Source organism: Cervus canadensis, chromosome 12 (genome assembly GCF_019320065.1).
Source record: "Cervus canadensis isolate Bull #8, Minnesota chromosome 12, ASM1932006v1, whole genome shotgun sequence".
Lineage (NCBI taxonomy): Eukaryota > Metazoa > Chordata > Mammalia > Artiodactyla > Cervidae > Cervus > Cervus canadensis.
The window spans coordinates 40,944,505-40,961,998 of NC_057397.1; the positions used below are offsets into that span (position 1 = coordinate 40,944,505).

Consider the following 17,494-nt stretch of genomic DNA (forward strand, 5'->3'; position numbering starts at 1 on the left):
ACCCCAAAAAGTTGGACAAAAAGCTGGCAAGATCAAAAATGCTGAGATCCCTTGTGGAGAAAAGGGAATCTTTCCACACTCTTGTTGCAAATGCAAATTGGTGCAGCTACTACAGAGAATGGTGGGCAAGTTCCTTGAGAAACTAAAAATAGAGTTACCATATGACCCAGCAATCCCACTCCTGAGCATATATCTGAAGAAAACCATAATTTGAAAGGATGAAAATCCCTTATGACTATACAGTGGAAATGAGAAATAGATTTAAGGGACTAGATCTGATAGAGAGCCTGATGAACTATGGATGGAGGTTTGTGACATTGTACAGGAGACAGGAATCAAGACTATCCCCAAGAAAAAGAAATGCAAAAAAGCAAAATGGCTGTCTGAGGAGGTCTTACAAACAGCTGTGAAAAGAAGGGAAGCGAAAAGCAAAGGAGAAAAGGAAAGATACCCATTTGAATGCAGAGTTCCAAAGAATAGCAAGGAGAGATAAGAAAGCCTTCCTCGGCAATCAATGCAAAGAAATACAGGAAAACAACAGAATGGGAAAGACTAGAGATCTCTTCAAGAAAATTAGAGATACCAAGGGAACATTTCATGCAAAGATGGGCACAATAAAGGACAGAAATTGTAGGGACCTAACAGAAGCAGAAGATATTAAGAAGAGGTGGCAAGAATACACAGAAGAACTATACAAAAAAGATCTTCATGACCCAGATAATCATGATGGTCTGATCACTCAACTAGAGCCAGACATCCTGGAATGTGAGGTCAAGTGGGCCCTAGGAAGCATCACTATGAACAAAGCTAGTGGAGGTGATGGAATACCAGTTGAGCTATTTCAAATCCTGAAAGATGATGCTGTTTGAAAGTGCTGCACTGAATATGCCAGCAAATTTGGAAAACTCAGCAGTGGCCACAGGACTGGAAAAGGTCAGTTTTCATTCCAATCCCAAAGAAAGGCAATGCCAAAGAATGCTCAAACTACCGCACAATTGCACTCATCTCACACGCTAGTAAAGTAATGCTCAAAATTCTCCAAGCCAGGCTTCAGCAATATGTGAACCGTGAACTTCCAGATGTTCAAGCTGGTTTTAGAAAAGGCAGAGGAACCAGAGATCAAATTGCCAACATCCGCTGGATCATCAAAAAAGCAAGAGAGTTCCAGAAAAACATCTATTTCTGATTTATTGACTATGCCAAAGCCTTTGACTGTGTGGACCACAATAAACTGTGGAAAATCCTGAAACAGATGGGAATACCAGATCACCTGACCTGCCTCTTGAGAAACCTGTATGCAGGTCAGGAAGCAACAGTTAGAACTGGACATGGAACAACAGACTGGTTCCAAATCAGGAAAAGGAGTACATCAAGGCTGTCTATTGTCACCCTGCTTATTTAACTTATATGCAGAGTACATCATGAGAAACGCTGGGCTGGAAGAAGCACAAGCTGGAATCAAGATTGCCGGGAGAAATATCAGTAATCTCGGATATGCAGATGACACCACCCTTATGGCAGAGAGCGAAGAAGAACTAAAGAGCCTCTTGATGAAAGTGAAAGAGGAGAGTGAAAAAGTTGGCTTAAAGCTCAACATTCAGAAAACTAAGATCATGGCATACAGTCCCATCACTTCATGGGAAATAGATGGGGAAACAGTGGAAACAGTGACTGACTTTATTTTTGGGGGCTCCAAAATTACTGCAGATGGTGATTGCAGCCATGACATTAAAAGACGCTTACTCCTTGGAAGGAAAGTTATGGCCAACATAGACAGCATATTGAAAAGCAGAGACATTCCTTTGCCAACAAAGGTCCATCTAGTCAAGGCTATGGTTTTTCCAGTGGTCATGTATGGATGTGAGAGTTGGACTAGAAAGAAAGCTGAGCACCAAAGAATTGATGCTTTTGAAGTGTGGTGTTGGAGAAGACTCTTGAGAGTCCCTTGGACTGCAAGGAGATACAACCAGTCCATCCTAAAGGAGATCAGTCCTGGGTGTTCATTGGAAGGACTGATGCTGAAGCTGAAACTCCAATACTTTGGCCACCTGATGTGAAGAGTTGACTCATTGGAAAAGACCCTGATGCTGGGAGGGATTGGGGGCAGGAGGAGAAGGGAACGACAGAGGATGAGATGGCAGGATGGTATCACCGACTTGATGGACATGAGTTTGAGTAAACTCCGGGAGTTGGTGATGGACAGCGAGGCCTGATGTGCTGTGATTCATGGGGTCGCAAAGAGTCGGACACGACTGAGCGACTGAACTGAACTGAACTGATGCACCCTGATGTTCATTGAAGCACTATTTACAATAGTCAGGACAGGGAAGCAACAGAAATGACCATCAGTGGAGGAATAGACAAAGAAGATGGTGTGTGTGTGTGTGTGTGTGTGTGTGTGTGTGTGTGTAAAGAAATATTACTCAGCCATAAAAAGGAACAAATAAGTGCCATTTGCAGACATGTGGATGGACCTAGAGAATATCACACAGAGTAAAGTAAATCAGAAAGAAAAACTATATATAATATTGCTTATATGTGGAATCTAGGAAAAGTGTGGAGATGAACTTATTTGTAAAGCATAAATTGAGTTACAGATATAGAGAACAAACTGAGGGTTACCAAGGCAGATGGGAAAGGCGGAATGAATTGAGAGACTGAGGTTGACGTATATATACTCCTATATATAAAATAGATAACGAATGAGAATCTCCTGTGTGGCACAGGGAGCCCTACTCAAGGCTGTGTTAGTTGCTTAGTCAGCTCTGACCCTTTGTGACCCCATGGCCTGTAGCCCACCAGGTTCCTCAGTCCATGGAATTCTCCAGGCAAGAATACTGGAGTGGGTAGCCATTCCCTTCTTCAGGGAATGTACCTGACTCAGGGATCGAACTCAGATCTCCTGCATTGCAAGCAGATTCTTTACTGTCTGAGCCCCAGAGAAACCCAGAAACCAACAGGAAAACAAGAAACAAAGTCAACATTGTAAAGCAAAGATCTGTTGTTGTTTAATCGCTAAATCATGTCCAACTCCTTTGCGACCCCATGGACTGTAGCCTACCACACTCCTCTGTTCATGGGATTTTCCAGGCAAGAATACTGGGGTGGGTTGCTGTCTCTTTCTCCAGGAGACCTTCCCGACCCTGCAGTTGAACCTGTGTCCCTTTCATCGTCTTCACTAGCAGGTGGATTCTTTACCACTGAGCCAATAAAAATTAATTTTAAAGAAATGCTGAGATCCCTTAACTGGAGAGAAGGTGAAGGTAAAGATGGATTAAGAACTAAATGTTTTTAGGAGGAAGTGCAGGGTCTTTTTTAAAAAGTGAATGTTTATTGAGGGCTTACTATGTGCCAGACATTGTTTTAAGCACTTTATGTATACATTAAATACCATTTGTAAAACACAAGAAACATGTAAGTTACAATTATACTCCCATTTGACAGATGAGGAAACTGAGTCACAGAGTGTTTAAATGAGAGTCAAAACAGGGATCTGAAGTACAGGCTTCTGGCTCCCGAGTTGGCTCTTGACTGCGACATTGAGTTATCTCAGGATACACAGTGACAGGGGTTGGGAAATGGGAAAGCTAGCTGTCTTTGCCAATGTGACCCAGGAAGTCCCCTCTGAGCACTGACAGAGGGCTAAGACCGGAATAAGAAGGAGCCATCCATCAAGACCCACAAGAACTTCCCAGGGAGGAGGAGCAGAAGGGTCCAAGGCCCCAGGGAGGAAAAAATGTTATTTTGCTCCAGACAACAGGCAGGGGCCGAGAGTAAGGCAAAGAGTGGCACGGCCACAAGTGGAGGGGCAGACTGGCCAGATAAGAGCAGCATCTTTCATGTGAAAAGGTGCCCAATGTCCCTCCATCCTCACTAAGCACATACCAGAAAGGAAACAGATTTGAAGAATGTATGAGTTAGACTTTGTTTATGGCAGAATTTTACAATACTGAATGGAAGACACTGAAGTGAAACATGACATCCACTTCTCTGGTAAGTTTTTACATAAATGATTGAATTGGGGAATGAGGGGGTTTAGAGAGGCGTCTGTTTGTCTCTGTTTTGTTCCACTTCTTAGTGGTTAATAAAGAGGGGGAGAGGATTCACTCATTCGTTCAACAAATATTTATTGAGTGCCTTCCCTCTGCCGGGCGCTGCTTAAGTGACAGAACTGTAGAAGTGGACAAACCAGGGAAAACAGACAGTAAACAGACAACCAATGAAATATACGTTTTGTTGGATAATGTAAGTACTATGGAGAAAAACAAAGAGGAAAGGGAGGTGAGGAGAGGCAGGAGGGGGGATAAGGGAGTTGGGGGGGGCGGGTAGGTGTTTCAAAGAGGGTCCTAAGGGAAGACTGCGAGGGGAAGGCGACCTTTGAGCGGAGGCCCAAGTAAATGACAGATTACAGGCAGATGAGCTGATAGCGGGGGAAGAACATTCCAGGGAGAGGAAAAGGCCGGTGCAAAGGCCTGGAGGTGAGCGCATACCTCGTGTGTTCTTGCAACAGGGTACAGTGTGGCTGCAGCAGAGTGATGGAGGGGCAGGCGGTAGGAAATGAGGTCAAAGAGGATGATTAAGGGCTCAGATATGTCCTTCTTTAATTTTATGATTCAACCCCGCATGCATGAAACATTCCTATACACCAGAAACAAAAATAAATCATGCCCCAGGGGAGAGATTACCACCAAGGATAAAACATAAATAAAAGTAGCTACAGAAAATTTTCAGTCATCAACTCTCTCAGGGGTATCAGCCAATCTCTCTCTGCCTATCATGGTGTTTTCAAGTCTCTCCTCCAATTCAGGTTTGATCCCTGGTCAGGAAACTAAGGTTCCATCAGCCGCAGAGCAACTCAGCCAACACACCACAACTAGAGAGTCTGTGGGTCCCAAAGAAAGATCCCACGTGTGGCAACTAAGACCTGACACAGAATAAATAAATAAAAAATTTTCAAAGAAGAGTCTCTTCCAAATCAAGCCACAGACCACCTGGTCTGTGAATGAGTAAGGATTTTTCCAAATCAGGCTCAGTGTTTTCACCCTTCTTGAATATATATCAAAACCCAACACAAAGCAATTAATGAAAAATATGAACATAATCATAAATACGATGGGAAATTTTACAACATAACTCTAAAGAAGCACAAAATCACAGGCTATTAACACCAAATCCAGAAACCTACTGAGTTTCCCAAGACCCATCTCTCCACTGTTGCTTGCCTCGGGTGGAAGGGGGCGGGGGGGCGGGATGAGTTGGAATGAGTGGGGAGACAGTTCTGACGCAAATGCATGTCAATACCTGCAGATAGTTCAGAAAGAAAGACCTGAGTGTCTCCTTCCTTAGCTGCTTTCGCCCCTCTCCCCGCCCCCACCCCAGAGTCAACACTGAAGCATCTGAGGGACAAGGGCTGCAGCTCATCAAGATGAAGGCAGGCATTCTATTTCAAGGTGAGGTTCAAAACAACCCACTCTCTGCAGGGACTTCTTTCTTCTTGAAATCAGATGGCGCCTCTGAGGACTTCAGTGTGCTGACTCACCAGCAAGCTATATACCCGATGTTTCATTGAAGGCCACCAGGCTGAGACCCCGTCTTCCTCTTCGGTCAGGTGAACACAAGGACCAAGATGAGAGAGGCTCTTCAGAAGTTTCTGCGAAAGGTCCAGACTTGGAATTAAAAATGGTTTCCGTTTCTCATATATTTAAAATTTTTAAATTATTTTTAAATGTTTATTTATTTATCTATTTATTTATTTATTTATTTTGGCTGCCTTGTGTCTTTGTTGTGGCTGGAGGAAGTTTCTCCTATTTTTAAAAAATTTTAATTAATTAATTTATTTATTTTGTCTACCCTGGGTCTTTGTTGCGGGTGGGGGGCATTTCTCTTATTTTTAAAAAATTTTAAAATTTTAATTTATTTATTTTGTCTACCCTGGGTCTTTGTTGTGGCTGGAGGGCATTTCTCTTATTTTTTAAATTATTTTAAACAATTTTTTTATTTAGGCTGCGCTGGGGCTTGTTGTGGCTGGAGGGCTTCTCTTGCAGTGAAATATGGGCTCTCTAGCTGAGCTGCAGAGGCTTAGTTGCCCTGAAGCATGTAGGATCTTAGTTTCCCAACCAGGGATTGAACCCATGTCCTCTGCTTTGCAAAGCAAATTCTCAATCACTGAACCACCGGGGAATTCCCCGGTTTCTCTCTCTGTAAGGAAATAAGACAATCTAGAAGTAATTTTTAAAAACTCTGCCCATTATCTTTACATAAAACTACCTAAAACTGCCTAATTACTGCACTTTTCAATTTGTTAGGCAGGTGTTTATCCATTAAGCATATCCATAGGCCATGCGTGGCAAAGATACCAGAAAATTTTAGCCTGCATAGAGGCTTTCAGATTAGAGCCCTAGGAGCTGAGCGTTGACGGCTACACCGGCAGACAGGTTTCAGTGAATTCGTTAATGACTTACCTAAATGGGGCAACTTCACATAAAAATCTAAAATTGGAGATGCTGTTGGAAATTTGAAAGATCTGGCAACACTGGACCAAAATTCCTTCCTAGACACAATGGGTGTGACCCTTCAGACTGAAGGTGCCCCCAGGTCAGCACTCACTGACTGATGACCCATGCATCCTCCCATTTCAGTGCCTGTCCCTAGGAAATATATGCCTGGAACCTCCACCTAATCCAACCAGTTTATGTGACAGATGAAGAAAGCAGGGTCCAGAGAATTTTAAATGACTCACCTCAGGGCACTGGGATAAAAGCAGAGCAGGACCCAGAATTCGGGTCCCCTTCCCAAGACATCCCCCTTCCCTGGAGCTCCAGTTGTGAAAGAAATTGGGTCACATTTGAAGCAGTATCTCAAATGCTATTAGCTCTGAAGTTATTTTAATTATAAATCATCAGTGCAATCTAATGAAGGCATCAAAGCTGATACTGGTATATACCAGAAGAGCTAAGGAGAAGTATAACTAGGTGATATAACATTTTCTGAGGGATTTAAAACATAAGTAATCTATATTTAAAATATTTTTTGTGTGTGTGAGTAACAGAGTGGGACAAAGAAAAGCTGAATAAAAGTACATCCTAATTGAACTATATTGAATAAATTAGAAATGATACATCCTGGATTTTTTTCTTTCTAAATCTAAAAGTTATTTAGGTTAAGAGGTATTTCTTATATAAGAATTCTGCCCAACTATCTTTCATGTCATTAATTCAAGGTAATACATATAATGAAGATAATGGGTAATTATTGAGGTCTTCCAAATTCTTTATGACAAGTGATATTATTTTCTCCATTAAGGTACATTTACAGGCCATCTAAAACTGTTTTGTCTACATGGATAGAAGTGTTATAAACATATATAAAATAAAAATATGCTGGCACTAATGACTCTGATGTTAATTTTTTTCATACTCCATCAACTCAGAATAGAAATGAGTTTTCCTACATTCGTTTTTCTATGTCTGCTTCCCAGGTGGCACTAGTGGTTAAGTGCTCGCCTGCCAATGCTGGAGACATAAGAGACATGGGTTCAATCCCTGGGTCAGGAAGATCCTCTGGAGGAGGGCATGGCAACCCACTCCAGTATTTTTGCCTGGAGAATCTCATGGACAGAGGAGCCTGGTAAGCTATGGTCCATAGGGTCGCAAAGAGCCGGACACAATTGAAGTGACTTAGCACGCACTCACAGTTCATCATCATAACCCCATCCTGTTTCCCAGGTAACTCAGACTCCATCGCCACAATTTCCAAACACTCGTCACCTTGAAGAGGTTGAAAAGGAAACCAAAATATTTCTTTCTTTCTTTAATTGGCCATTGCTTACAGACTCTTAGTTCCTTGACCAGGGCCCTTGGCAGTGAAAGCACCAAGTCCTAACCACTGGACCTCCAGGGAATGCCCAACCAAAATATTTCTTTGGAAAACTATGTAATCTTGAAAATGACTCATATTTTCAATATGAGTCATATTGAAAATGACCCCCTCATATCCCCTCTAAAAAAAGGAAAAAGTAGTAACCAGATGGTGACATGGGGAACATAGACATGACAAGCAGAACAAGCCCCACATTTACAGTCTCACAGAGCTTCCAGCAGAGCCAGTAAAATGAGAGGCTTTACTTCTTTCTTATCTCACTAGCAACCATCTAAACCTGGGTGCCAGAGAGCGAGTCTAAGACCATCTAAGCACAATGCTGTTCAGTAATGCTGTAATGCCGTTTGAAATCCCAGTTGCTAAAATTAAACTGACACTTGGCAGAAATCATCCCAACACTTCCCATCACAGCCACCATGGCAGGCAGAAAGAGTGTCTGCAGGGCACGGGGAGTGCTCAGAACAGAACTGTGCATCCCAGGAGGCACCGATGTCTGAGGCCACACAGAGAAGGGTTGAGTGGGAGCTAGCATTTGAAATCCCAGTCAGAAAAATGCCACAGTCTCCATCCTTTTCCCTCATAGGGACCCGGAAGTCACTGCTCAGATTCAAAGTACATCCTTCACTTTGCCTTCATTTCTTTTTCCTTTTTTTTTCTGGCTGTTGTGGGTCTTTGTTGTGTGCAGCCTTTTTCTAGTTGCAGCGAGTTGGGTTACTCTAGTTTCTGGCCAGGGCTTCTCAGTGAGGTGGCTTCTCGTGTTGCAGAGCACAGGCTCCGTTGTCCCGAGGCACGTGGGATCTTAGTTCCCTGACCAGGGATTGAACCCATGTCTCCTGCATTGGCAGGCAGATTCTCAACCACTGGACCACCAGGGAAGTCCTGCCTTCATTTCTTAATCAGAGGAAGCAGGAGTGGGTCTACTTCATCTGCTAGAGTGGGTTTTCTCCTTCTCCTCCCTACCACTCTCAGGATCAAGGCAACTCCTTCCCAGCTAGGAGATTCCTTAATAGGCAGAAGAATGACTTTTAAGGCCATGGAAAGGCACTCTTCTCCCCAGGGAGCCCAGATGACTGCCTCTGTTCTGGCAGCATTTCCATTCTAACCGAAAGCATGTGTCTGCTTCCACACTACCCAGTGCACGAGTCAAAGGCAACTAAAGGGTTAAACAGATTCCTTGCAAAGAAGACAAGCCTCCAGAGCCCTGCAGGTGCGGAATTACAGCCTGCCACCCTCACCAGGCCTCAGATTCCTGGGCTCTGAGTTAGCAAGGTTTGGCTTTTCTTGTTTTGCCATTAAAAAAAAAAAAACAGAAGAAATTAAATATTCTGTTCTTCCTGTACAGAACTGAGCATGCAGCAAATGTCCTCAGTAAATATCTGCTGAACGGTCAACACTGTTTTATAAGATTTCAGAGTTTTCTCCCACCCTGCAACTCCCAACCAGAATTTGAAGTTTCTAGTCCACAGATGATCAGTTTAGGGCCCAATTATCTGACATAACAGCTAGAGCACTATATCCTCTTATGGGAGCCGCACCAAAGCTCTACATCATAATGAAGTCACCTTATCCAAAATCACAAAGACCAAGAATAATGAAGTTATTAAAAAGAAGAAAACTGATGACCAGGCAAAATGAAAATGAGAAAATTTATCTCAGCTAACAGGGAGAAAGGCTAAAGTAGGTAAGACATACAGGAGAAGAGTTTGTTCTTTTTTATTTAGTCACAACACATCAGTACAACAGAGGTCAAATCCAGTTCAGTAGAGGTCATTTAAACTATATCTGCTAAAGGAATAGACCTGTAAAATGATGCTTTCGTAGTTCAAATCAAATTAAAAACCAAATAGAAGGCAGCAAAGACCTTTTAAGTTATCTCAACAACCACATTTCCATGCGCCAAAAAGGAGAACACAACATAAAAATTCCCAGTGGAAAGAAAACATGGCAGCTCTGGGAAGAATTAGGTTATGAATTTAACAGGTTCCACTGGACTATTCCATTGACCACTTGCATACCATGATCACTTATCCATGTTAACATCTGTGAACTTGAGATCTGTGAAATTAAAAATTCATTGCATTGCTTGAGGCTGATAAATGCAGACATATTTTATGCAACTGTCATCCGTCCCTTCCCTAGCAACTCCAAACCCAGACCTCTCCTAGCCAAGCCAGAACTGTGAATCCTGGCAGACGACAGTGACTGGTCATTCAGATTCAGGGCCCCTAATGGGTTGTACATTCACCTCACTGCAGCAGGAGGCAGAGAATTAGCTAGTTGTCTTTCTTGGATAAAGCTGATCATCTGATTTGTCAACGCTTTATTCAGAAATATAAAATTCAATACAGCCCACCCCCCAAAGAATATCATTTATACAATACCTTACTTGTCAAAATATTAACAAAATAGCATCATGTTAACATTGAGCACAGTGGTTTGGAAAATTAATTCTAAAAAGAGACTGTAACTATACAAGGAGAAGAACAGACCCAAAATACTAAATGTTAAAATCCCCAAAACTTTGGGACAAAAATGGGATCATTCTTAGACAGGTTAACAAAGTAACTTAGGCACAGTACAAACCTATCACCAATTTGTGGGTTTATACTATTTCAATTTAACGTCTGGAACAAAATTTAACAACTAGTTTTTAAAAAAACTGCTAACACATGACATGATTAAAAAAACCTTAAAAAAGAAAAAGTAAACCAACAAACCTTTCGTCTTTCAATAAAGTTTATCTGAAAGTGTACCTTTTTCCTTTTTATTTTACCGATGACTTTAAGGTGATGTTGGCAACAGCCCAGCTCAGCTGGGAATTTAAGCTTTCCCCTCCCTCATTCTACAGCATCAGTTCTTTAAAAAGCTCCAATCTCCGTCCCCCAAGGTCTATAGGGTTTGCCAAGGTTTGCTGCCTGCGTGGGTGGCGAAGGGCTCAGCGCATTGGGAGACAGTAAGTGGAAGGAGCCGAAAGAGAAGGGGAAGGCCGACAGGGAGGCCACGGAGGACAGCAGGGGCGGGGAGAGTTTGGAGGCGGAGGTGACCACCGGGAGCACCGGTCCAAGGCCGCCGCTAGGGGGCGCTCGCAAAGCGGACGCCTCCGGATGTGCCGTGGCCAACCTGCCCTGGTGGTGGGGTTCCGTGGGCGAGCCCGAGGTGCCAGTGTTCCCGTGGGTGCTCTGGGACAGCAGCAGGGGGTGCGCGACGTGCGGGTGATGTCCGAAGGCGCTCCCCCAGGGGATGTGTCCGAGGCCTGCGTGGGCGCCGCTTGCCGCTTCCCGCTGGGAGGCATAGTTGTTCAGATGTGAGACCAGTCGAACTCGAAGAGGGTCCGAGGCGTCCAGTCCTTCAATGATGCTCAGGTAACGGGCGACTTCGGCCAGGCATTCCCGAAACCCCAAACTCCGATAGTCCATAGCAAGGGCGTGCGCGTCAAAATAGCCTGAGGAAACGAACAAAAGAAAATCCTCAGAGCTTCGCTCATTTCCCTCATGTCTTCGATCCCAAAGGCAGCCCTTCCTGGCAAATAGCTACATCCTTTGGGGGGGGGGGGGGGGAAGCATTCACGGGCTCTTCTTAAAGTCCAAATATTTGGGAGTCTACCAAAATCTTTGCATTAATCAACATAAGAAGTATGTGTTTGCTAATGCAAGTTCAAAGCCCAATTAGAAACTGCCAAGCAGAAACTGGAATTATACCCTACCGGCAGATGAAACTATGTTCATTCCTTTCATGTTTTCCCTCAACAACAACAAAAAACACATCAAGGACAGAAAAACCACAGAGTAGTGAAATTCATTAGACACACAGATGTAAGTTATCATCACGGAGCTTTTAGGCACTTGGTCCAGAGTAAAGCATTTTCCGGCTGGAGACAGACACTCAGAGCCCGGTCCCCCACCTTCCTTGGGGTTTTCTCTACTTCATCACAACAGGTTTCTTTCCTCAAGAGTCATGTGTGTAAGAATCTTGTATATGAAATTAAGACCATATATTTAAAAAAAAAAAAAAGGCTTTCTCTCCAAAAGGTTAATAAACAAATGTGGTTTGAGCTACCTGACCAGAGCTGTCACAACTTTAGCTGTCACACATAGTAGGTATTTTCCAAAAGAAGGTGCATAAGCTTAATTTGCAGAGGGCTGGGTGATAAATTCACTGGAGAAAACCTTTGTGCACATGAAAGTACACCTACAGGCAACCCCCCACACAACACACCGTTCTCTCTCCACCCCCAAAGCGCGCAATAAAAATAAAGCAGCAACTCCACCAATCCTAGCCATCGGCAGCTAGTGTCTGCCCCCAGACACTCAGACGCCCCACCGGACAGGAGACCTACCTTTCCCTCCTGCAGTGTGTAGCATTTTCAGGTGATCTACCGTCATCTGCAGGATCTCGGCTTTTTCTAGCTTGGCAGATCCCTAGAGAAGAGAACAACAACAAAAACCTGATTTGGCACCTACTGCCTTTGGGGAACAACTTGAAATACATACGCATAGATGTGCTCTGTAAATCATAAAAGCACAGACAACAGCAAAATAAATTATCTTCGCAAAACATGTTGGAATCTGGATGAATTTGTTTCCTTCTCACAAACGCGGTTATTTTCCACGGCACCGGTGAGGTTCAGATTAATGAGCCGAAGGATTCTGAAGGCGTGGGTAGCTACACCGAGAGAGCTACCTACTTTCTCCATTACCTGCTTCTCAAAAGCACTGGGTACCAGCCTCCTCAGCTCAGACAAACTGTTATTGATCCGGTCTCGTCGGCGCTTCTCAATAATCTGGAGAAAGCAGGCAAAACAACGGGAGACATTTCCATTACGATATAAATTCTAAAGTAAAGAAAGGTGGTTCTTCCCGTTAATTAATAAAACAAACACCCCCCCCCCCCAAAAAAAAGGTGCACTGTAAAGAGACTCACGCCTCTCCGTCTTTTCCTGGCCAAGATCTGTGAAGATGTAGTTGGGGACATGGAACCTAGAGCTGAACTCAAGTTCCTAAATGAAGAGGGGGAAAAAAAAAAAACAAAAGACAGGAATCGCCGTTAAGCGAGAGGAGGTGATCTGAGAGGTCGCCCCCACGCCCTACCCGTACTCAGATTTTTTAGGCAACTTGGGCTTGAAAGCACCTCCGGGTCGTTCACCCGGGGCGGAGGCCTGCCAGAGATGCGCAGAGGTCAGTGCAGGGCGCCGGCGTGCCCCGGGCTCTCATGCGCTGTCACCGAGGCCAGCCGACGCTAGCCTCCCGCCGCCAACTCACCCATTCTCATCCGCACTCTCCTTTTCCACCTCGATGGTCTCGTCCAGCTCGCTATCCGAGGAGCTGTACTCGGGGTGGGCTCGCTTCATGCTGGCTGAGCGGGGAATCTGGGGGAGGGTCGGCGCGGCGGGCAGGGAGGAGTTAACTGCAGCGGCGCCTCTCCGCGCTCGACTGCTCGCGTTCCGCACACACTGGGCCGGCTCACGCTCTGCCTCCGGTTAAAACTCAACCATCCCTTTCCCACGCTGCGCCCCTTCCCGGGCCCTGGGGAGGGCGGGGGAGAGAAGTGGGCGGACGAGGGGGCGGAGGGGCGGGGCGGTGGCTCCCGGGCAACAGCCTTCCCTCGGCCAATCCGGCTTCTCGCTCCTCTGATTGGCAGCCTCTCAGGAGAAGGGCGGGGGCGAGGCTGAGGCCGAGGGCGAACCCAAGGCCCGCCCTCCCCACCCGCCCCTGCCCGGCGGCGGTGTGTCGGCTCCGCAGGGGCTCCACCGGGCCTCCGCTGCGGGGGAAAGAGGCGGCGCGGGCGGCGCAGGGCCGGCGGCGGGCAGGCGGGGGAGGCCGGGCCGGGACACCAGCCCGCCGTCGGCCGCTGCCCCGCCCCGCCCCGCGCCCCCCGATTGGCCTGGCCGCACGCCAGGGCCGCGCCTGCAGCGCCGCCGGTGAGCCGCACGCGCCGCGGGCCGTGGGAAAGTGCCGGCGCCGCGGCCGCCAGCCAATCCGGGCGACCGACGGCGGCGACGGCGGCCGCGCTGGCGGCGGCGGCGGCGGCGCTAGGCGTCCGCATGAATGGAGAAGAATGGGCAGGCGGGGGAGCGGGGCCGCGTGAGGGCGCGCCGGCGGGGGCTGGGCGGCCGCGGGCCAGGCCCCCCGTGTGAACCTGTAATCGGAGCCTGGGCGCCGGGCGGCCCCGGAAGCCGCCACCCTGCGGCCGCGGTAAATCTCGGCTGCCGGGCCGCCGGTGTCCGGCGGCGGGAGGCGCACGCCGCAGGCGAAGCCGGGCCCGAAGCACCTGGCCAGGCGGCGCGTAGAACGCCTGGCGGAGGGTGCGGGGCGCCAGAAGAGCGGCCGCCGGGGCGCCGTTCACTGTGGCCACTAGCCCGGGGCCCCGGGCGCTTGCAGGGGAAGATGTGGTTTCGGGGAATGTTCTTTTTCGAGTTTTGGAGCTCTCTCCTCACTAGCAGACGGACTAACTTCCGCAGGGGCTTCCCAGCCTCCGGGATGGAATAAATTCCCCTGTGCATCTGGGATCCGGGGAAATGGAGCGCTTGTTTGCTGGGCCGACTGGGGCGGGGGGGCAGGGGTGGGCGGATGGGGGGGCAGCTGGGGCTATTCTTTTTTTTTTTTTTTTTTCAGGCGTTGGCGGCCAGATCCTGTCAGCGGGCGACAGGGTGGCGGGACTCTGAGCATTTGCGTCTGGGGCCGCCCTCGCTGCTGAGATTCACATCTCTGACCACCAGACAGACACGCGCCCCCTGTACATCCTCCGCCTCGGGGGTGGCGTGGCGGGTACTGGGTACTACGTGTAGTTCCCAGTCCTTAAGGAGATAGATGTTTTACAAATATATATTGTGTGTCTCGGACTGCTTCCTGATTTGTAGGAGGTTATTCCGAATTTAGGAATCCAGGCATCTCTTTCCCCTGACAAAGGAGCAGAGCAGTACATATTCCCTCTGAAGTCCACTCTTGGGGACTGCAGTCCTTCAGTGATGGAATACCTGATAAATATTGTTGAGCATGACAGAAACATTGTCACCTTTGCAAGTTGCTTGTCCGTTTCTATCCTTCCTTAGTTTATTGATCTCAATGCCTACATTTCAGACGCCAAACACTCTGTGGCCTGAGCCTGATGTGGATCGAATGTTTCTCAGTCTCTCACCCCCACACGGTAAGCCACTTCCTGACTCTCACTGAACCTCGTATTCCACTAAACCTCTACCACCTCGAGCCCCTCAGTCCTTTCCAGGAGCCTCTTTCTGCTTTCCTGTCAAGGCTGGGTCCCTCCATCAGCCAACTGGGATTTGTTATTGCTGGCCCACCAGGCACCCTTGCGCCCTGGTATTGCACCGGAGGCCACTTTTCAGTTATTCTGCCCCACCCCAGCCCCCCAACCCCGCGGATAACCCCACTATTTGCTTTCTCAGCTCTTGGCTCAGGTGACAGAGCTCTCTAGGGTCTGCTATAATCACACAAGTTCAGCCTCCGCAGCCTTAAATCTAGCAAGTCATTGCTACCGGCCACTTCCCTCCCAGAACCTGATGGTCCAGGCATAGGAAACCATCCACCCACTCCCCTCTGCCTTCCAGAAGTTTCTCTGACTTTGAGTTTCTTTCCCTGCCCTAGAAGTCATTGTGTCCACTACCCCGCTGTGGTTCTGTAAATTTTCCCAGCCTCTGGAATCTACAAGTGAGTCAACCTTTCCTGCGTTGGCCCATTTAGGCCACTTTGTCTCGTCATGGGCAAGCTGCAGATAGGTGGGGGAGAGGAAAATACAAAGAGGGGTTGCGGATTCCTCACCCACATTGGTACTTAAAGAAAATAATTCTCCCATACTCAGTATTACTTTTCGGTCAAAAGTGAGGTCTGCATTGAAATCATCATTCCCAGTGCTTCTGAGCTTTGACTCTGGCACACTCACCCCCTCTCCCCTGGAGCGCAGCTGCCCCAGGCCTAGCCTCTAGGGAAAGGGCCTTTTCCAAGACAGCGGGGTTGGAGGAAGGGTGATGGAGTGTTGTTCTTTTATACTTCATGGCTCCTGCAGTACCAGCCCCTTCCAGGTTGCATGCAGGCCCATTTCCTTGCCTGGTCTATGGAGTCTGGGTTTAGTTAGTTATTTGTGTCCTGCAGGTTGCCTTTCTCTGTGTTTTCTTGGGAAGAGATGCCCTGGAATAGATGGGTACTCCAGATTTGGAATTCACTCACAGGGCTAGGCTTGAGCCAGGCTTCTTTGAAGGTGAACTCCTGAGACCTCCAGAAGAAAAGAGCTCAGCCTCAAATCACAACTCCAATATTTCTATATGAAACAGGCTTAAGTTGAAATGGATGCACACACACTACTGTTTATGATGGATAACAGCAAGGACCTTCTGTGTAGCACAGGGAACTCTGCCAGTGTTCTGTGATAACCTATGTGAGTGTGTGTGCTCAGTCGCTCAGTCGTGTCCAATTCTTTGCAACCCCATGGACCCCACCAGGCTCCTCTGTTCATGGAATTTCCAAGCAAGAATACTGAAGTGGGTTGCCCTTTCTTTCTCCAGGGGATCTTCCCAATCCAGGGACTGAATCTGAGTCCTGTGTTGGCAGGCAGGTTCCTTTACCACTGAGCCACCAGAGAAGCCCATGTATATGAGAAAGGAATCTAAAAAAGAATCAATATATGTATATATATAACTGAATCACTGTGCGTGTATGTTTGAAACTAACAACATTGTAAAAGAACTAAAAAAATTATATATAACTGAATCACTTTGCTATATGTCTGAAACTGACACAACATTGTATATCAACTATTCTTCAATTCAAAAATACCACCACTGTATGACAAAACCCACTGGAAAAAAAAAAAAAATACCACCACTGTGGGAATCAGTGGCTCAGTCCCACTGGTGAACTCCAGAGACTGCATAGGGAAAAAGGAAAGAAAGAGGCTTATGGATCATCAGCTGTCCAGAAGAGACACAGCAGTAGCCAGGTGGGGAAACCACCGTGGAAGAAGCCATGAACCATCAGTTATCCACAGGGGCTTTGGCCACTGTAGATGTCCTTACTTTGATGTCCTCAGTGAGCCCCTCTCTCTGGCAGTTTGCTGATGAGCGCAGGTGACTTCGAACAAACAGGTGTTGGGAATGGTGTGCAGGAGGGCCAGACTCCACCCACAGCCTCGAGAAGACAAGGGCTGCCTCTAGGCTTTCAGACAAGTTGCTCTCTCCATTCTGAGGCAAAACGACTTTTAGGTGAAGTCAGCCAGTGTTTGAAACATCTGGGTCTTGCTTATTTATGCATTCACTTGGAAAACTCGTATAAAGTCCCTCCTATGTGCTGGGCACCGAGCCAGCCAGGAGCGTTGGGTTGGGAGGCCACAGTCCCTGTCAAGCTACTCATATGGGTGTGTGTTTCAGAACATCTTAGCTGCATGACTAAGTGGCCAGTTATTTAACATCTTTAAGCCTCAGTTCTCCTCTCTGTAAAATGGGAATATTAATAATTATTATTTTCCATTGTCATAAATTAAAGTCAATTATGTAAATCATTTTACATAGTGCTGGGCCATTGGTAAGCACTCAAATAGTAGCTGTTATTATTAACTATTAATATACCTGAGTTACCAATGAGTAAATAAACTTAGCACTAGGTTACCCCTC

The 17,494-nt window shown here is 46.8% G+C and overlaps 1 protein-coding gene across 1 annotated transcript; it reads right to left on the minus strand.

Moving 5' to 3' along the window:
- Nucleotides 1-9,575: 9,575 nt before the first annotated feature.
- Nucleotides 9,576-13,444, minus strand: HEY1 (hes related family bHLH transcription factor with YRPW motif 1). The gene is made up of 5 exons (XM_043483944.1): nt 13,137-13,444; nt 12,799-12,874; nt 12,575-12,658; nt 12,215-12,296; nt 9,576-11,320 (listed from the first exon to the last, which is right to left on the minus strand). Exons 1-5 carry the CDS (start codon nt 13,223-13,225, stop codon nt 10,737-10,739), a joined length of 915 nt encoding a protein of 304 aa, XP_043339879.1. The 5' UTR covers nt 13,226-13,444; the 3' UTR covers nt 9,576-10,736.
- Nucleotides 13,445-17,494: the final 4,050 nt, after the last annotated feature.

What these genes read in the sequence shown, in the direction of transcription:
- HEY1 (XM_043483944.1), bottom strand. Translation starts at nt 13,225, where the DNA reads ATGAAGCGAGCCCACCCCGAGTACAGCTCCTCGGATAGCGAGCTGGAC. An exon ending in CCAGTGCTTTTGAGAAGCAG is followed by an intron (nt 12,297 to 12,574) that starts GTAATGGAGAAA and finishes TCTCTTCTCTAG; the next exon opens with GGATCTGCCAAGCTAGAAAA. An exon ending in ACACACTGCAGGAGGGAAAG is followed by an intron (nt 11,321 to 12,214) that starts GTAGGTCTCCTG and finishes TCGTTTCCTCAG; the next exon opens with GCTATTTTGACGCGCACGCC.